We start from the raw sequence: 4,915 nt of genomic DNA on the forward strand, positions 1-4,915 counted from the left end.
TACGGTAAGTCTCATGTACTTCATTAATTTTACATCAGGAATCACTTATCTGCCGAAGTGAGCATTCCACATGAGATTTTGAAGCTATGTGGGTTCGTACTTAGTTAACAGGAAATTGGAGTAACCTTGAGGAGAAACGAAGTAGACTAGAAAGAGAAATGTACCAATTTTAATAAACATAGAAAAGCATTGTACAGTCTGTACAGACATGTTAACCTACATGAGAACAGCATCCTGAAATATGTCTGGGTTCGAGACAATTTCTTTGTCATAATATTTAGCAAAGGTGGCTTCACGTGACCAGCCAGCCTTTGCCATGATATGCATAATGGGGACATTCATGGATTTAGCTTTTGATGCCGCAGCAGACCGAACACTACCAGCTGAGTACTTGACTGTGTCTATGCCATATAAGTGAAGCACAGACCTGATCCAACGTGCTAAGGTGTCTTTCGACACTCCCTTGTGGGGCTTGATAAAACTGATAAGCAGACTTTCATCATCATTCTCAAAGCTGCGGAGTTTTTCAGTCTGCGCGACATAAAACTTAAGTGTATCACAGACACAAAGCCGACTATCCCTAGAATATGCATGGAAAGTAATAGTTTTCACATTGAAATCAGGCCTACATTGTTTGATATGTCCTCTTAACATGACTGAAATAGAATCCTTCTTAATTAGTATGCCGCTCAGCAACAATAGGTGCAAGGTCTGCATCCAAGCAGCTTGGGTAAGCGCCATCAACATTACAAGCTTAAGGGTTAAGTCTTTAAGTGAGAGAGTGGGCAGTGGATCCATGTTCCGCAGGTGCTGGAGCACTGGCTGGATATCCCAGGTCTCCGCAAATCTGGGTGCAGATGGTCGTAAGTTAAAAACTCCCTTCAGTAATCTGTTAACAAGTGGATGGTTACCAGCTCGACAACCATCCACTACTATTCCCAGAGATGAAAGAGCTCCTCTGGCCGTATTAACAGCATTATAACCTACACCTCTATGGTAAGTATCAGACAAGAAATTGACAATATCCGCTACAGCGGGATTAAGGGAATTGATGCATTTCCTACCGCAAAACTGTAGCCACCTATGAATGTGTGGTCGATACTGCTTCGCGGTTGCGGGCCGCCACGAAGCCATGATGATGTCCGTGCCCGCCGAAGATACACCGCGTTCTCGCAGCTGTTCCCGGACAAGAGGCAGGCCATCAGCCTGGTGTGTGACATGATTGGGTGTTCCTCCAGTGTTGATGGGTGACGCAGTAGGTACCTCCGTCGCGGTAACAGAAGTGGCTCCCTGATGAGCAGCCTGAGAAGCACACTCATCCATGGTTGGGATGGCCACAGTGGCACAATCAACCATCCCCGCGCCACCTCTGCCCGAAGTTTCTGAAGGCATCTTGCGATTAAGGCAAACGGGGGAAAAGCATAAATTAACTCAAACTGTGACCAATTAATGGAAAATGCATCAATAAATTCAGCCTCTGGGTCAGGCTGCCATGAACAAAAGCGAGGGACCTGTTTGTTGAGCCTAGAGGCAAAAAGATCGATGCTGGGCACCCCAAAGTGTGTACATAGTTCTTGAAATATGTCCTCATTTAATTTCCAATCATGCCTATCCTGGAACTTCCTGGACGCAGCGTCAGCCAGGAGATTAACTGCGCCCGGTACATGAGAACACGTAATCCAAGCCTCATTCTTCTCACACCAATCCCAAATTTCTAAACTAATGTCATTACACACAGCAGATCTTGTGCCCCCCATTTCATTGACATAGTGAACAGCAGTCATGTTATCACAAAATACCCGAATGTGTTTGCCCCTGAGGAGGTCCGTAAATGACTGTAATGTCAAAAGTATGGCTCTAAGTTCCTTGGCATTAATATGTAAATCTGATTCTAAAGAGGACCATCTTCCATTAGTCTGCCTCCCATTCAGAGAGCCTCCCCAACCTAAGTTTGAGGCATCAGTATATAGATCTAATTCCGTGCCACTCCGAAAGATGTGTCTAGTTTGTAGGGTGATGTTGTTCAACCACCACGAGAGATCTGATCTCATATCATCAGTGACTGCCATCCATTTATTAAAGTTACCTTTCACCTTCTGCAGCGCAGAGATCTTTGCTGATTCCAATTTTCTATAATGTAGTTTACCCATCTCAACAGCAGGGAGGGCAGCAACTAGCAAACCTATTACTCTGGCCACATCCTGATACGAGCATTATCACAGCTATAAAGTTCCTCACAGCTGCGAATAAGTTTACATTTCCTACGCTCAGGTAACGTGACCGTCATTGAAACAGAGTCAATGACATTACCCAGATATTCCAAACGTGTGGTGAGTATTAAAAGAGATTTATCTTCATTAATACAGAAACCAAGATTTTTAAGCATTTGTACTGTGGCATTTACACTCTCAAAACATCCACTTAAGGTGCTGTGGGCAATAAGTGTGTCATCGATAAAACTGGTGATGACATGACCCATCTCTCTCAACTTTGCATAAACCGGTTTCATTAATTTGGTGAACAAGCGTGGTCCTTCAGCAATCCCGTTAGGAAGACATGTAAATTGATAAATTCTCCCCTGCCACTTGAAGCACAAAAAACGCTGTTGTTCCTCAGCTATTTTGATAGCGTAATAAGCATGTCGTAGATCAACTGATGCCATGTAATCACCTTTGTTAATCAACCTAATGGCCTGTGCAAAATTTTCCATTTTAAAGTGCTGATAGGGAATGTGGGTATTAAGCTTCTCAAGGTTGAGAATCATCCTAACACCGCCATCTTTTTTCTTACGCAAGAAAACAGGAGAAAGAATTTGGCCTTCAAACCTACTAGTTTCCCTGATGACCTGCAGTTCCAACAGTTGAGAAATTTCCTGGCAAACAATACCCTTGTCTTCCTCACTAAAAATATACTCAATATCTTCATGAAATAAATGGCTAATATCATCAACAGGAATGTTAAGATGGCAATGTTGAACAATGTCCAAAACATGAGAATCATTGGTTAATTTTCTCCATTCCTTCACAAAGTATTGAAGCCTGCCAGCTTCAAAGGGCTGACTTACCACATTTACCGCCGGGGCATGGGGCGACCCCGGCCGCGGTAGTTTTTTGGATCCGAGCCCAGGCGAAGGGAAGACTGCCGGTGTTCACCCTTGTGGCCATACATATGCTGCCCGTAAGGCTGGAACCTGGAGGCAAACCCCTTGTAAGCAGGGATACCTTGTGAGCCTCTGGACTTCCATCCAGCAAATCTTGATGTAGAGGGCAGCTGTTTCTTGTTGGTGAACTTTGTCTTCAATTTTTCCGCCTCCTCAATGTGTTTTGCTGCTTGAGAGACGTCATCGCCAAACAGGAATCGAGTCATGGGGACCTTGTCGGAACACAGGTGTGCATATTTCTGATTGATTTCTCTTTTGATGATAAACCGGCGCGTCAGGTTATTTTTATGGTGAGCATTCCCCAGCAGGCCGAGGGCACCATTAAGCAGAGCAACTTCCTGGGCAACTTGTGGATGTCCAGTCTGAGCAAACCTGTCCAACACTGTGAGAGACTTTGTCAAAATAGTGGCTGCCATGACAATGTCCTTACCAACGCCCTTCATACGGTGGTCTGTTTTCTTGGCGTCAGGTTTAAGTGCATCCAAGATCTGAGCGTTACATTCCACTGGAGACAACGCTACACAATTACTGGGTCTCTTGATAGCGTCATCCTCTAGAATTTCCTTGTACTCTTCCTCTCTCAGCCCGTGGTCAAAAACATGATTCACCATGCCAGCCACCCGCCCATCAATGTCGGCCCCAAGTGCATCCACGGGACCATAGACCTCGGCACACCGCTGAAGGACACTTACTGACTGTGGATCATGCACTGAATCCTTGTCATCGTCATCACCAGAGACGTAAGGTACATCGGCAGCAAACCCAGAGAATGTGGCGGGCGAGATAGGGGCGGGAGTAAGCACCGCCCGGCTGTTGTTTACACTGGGAGGTGCGTCGGTGTTTACACTGCTATGTGCGCCGTTAGCGCCACCACCAACACCACACTTTATCTTCTTTCAACTCGTTAACTTCACTCCGTAATTCAGCAATAGCGTCCAGAACCATATTCCAGGGTGGGACAGGGGAAGCATCACGATGGCCGGCAGCCCGTGAAGTAGATGGGAAGCAAGCAGAGTGAGCATCATTGGCCGCCTTCCCCGACTCACCAACACTGCGCTTGCCAACATATTCGTGCCGTCGAACACTTCGAGAACTATCCCGATGCGAGGTGCGGGGGCCCTTGCTGGAATGCTTGCGGGAGGAGTGCGTCTTCGAGTGTGAACTAGCATGTCCTGAGCCGTCCTCCACGTCCGACAAGCGAGAGTCGTGCTCAGAAGACGACATCATGGCCGCCTCAGAGTACGGAGGCAAGATATCATCAACAGGGCCGTAAGCCCCAAAACCCCCACTAATGGGTATGCACCCGCTCCTAAACGGATGACGGGTGGTGTTGCAGTCAGCTCCTAAACGGATAACAGACTGTGGCACGCCTTTCCGCTCCAAATTTGGATGACGGGATGAAGGCCGCCAGGCTTGAGAGGGGACGTCTGGTAAGCGCGAGAGCAACAAGCCAACTGGCGGGCGCAGCAGCAGCAGTGTATCTCATGTGGAATGCTCACTTCGGCAGATAAGTGATTCCTGATGTAAAATTCAGTTTTTATCACCCCATTCCTCCTCAGAAACTACACATTTGTGACGAAATCAATTAGCAAAGCAATCAAAACACCAAAAAAGAATAAGTTCACCTATCTCATTGCAAAAAACTTTGTTGTTCTTAATGAAGAACTTAGGTCACATACAACACAACGGTGTATATCTTACTGTCAGAATGTTCATTCCTGAGATATTAATTTTTATATAATTTATCACTTCCTC

At 46.0% G+C, this 4,915-nt stretch overlaps 1 protein-coding gene across 2 annotated transcripts; it reads right to left on the reverse strand.

Annotated features, from left to right (window-relative positions):
- Window positions 1-1,247: 1,247 nt before the first annotated feature.
- Window positions 1,248-4,691, reverse strand: LOC126990667 (uncharacterized). Of its 2 annotated transcripts, none has more exons than XM_050849345.1 (2): window positions 3,065-4,691; window positions 1,248-1,382 (listed from the first exon to the last, which is right to left on the reverse strand). In XM_050849345.1, exon 1 carries the CDS (start codon window positions 3,769-3,771, stop codon window positions 3,070-3,072), a length of 702 nt encoding a protein of 233 aa, XP_050705302.1. In that variant the 5' UTR covers window positions 3,772-4,691; the 3' UTR covers window positions 1,248-1,382; window positions 3,065-3,069. The 2 variants fall into 2 exon arrangements, with proteins under 2 accessions (XP_050705302.1, XP_050705301.1); XM_050849344.1 differs by having other exon boundaries at window positions 1,253-1,392.
- Window positions 4,692-4,915: the final 224 nt, after the last annotated feature.

This window comes from Eriocheir sinensis, unplaced genomic scaffold, assembly GCF_024679095.1.
Source record: "Eriocheir sinensis breed Jianghai 21 unplaced genomic scaffold, ASM2467909v1 Scaffold188, whole genome shotgun sequence".
Classification (NCBI taxonomy): domain Eukaryota; kingdom Metazoa; phylum Arthropoda; class Malacostraca; order Decapoda; family Varunidae; genus Eriocheir; species Eriocheir sinensis.

What these genes read in the sequence shown, in the direction of transcription:
- LOC126990667 (XM_050849345.1), bottom strand. Translation starts at nt 3,771, where the DNA reads ATGGTGAATCATGTTTTTGACCACGGGCTGAGAGAGGAAGAGTACAAG.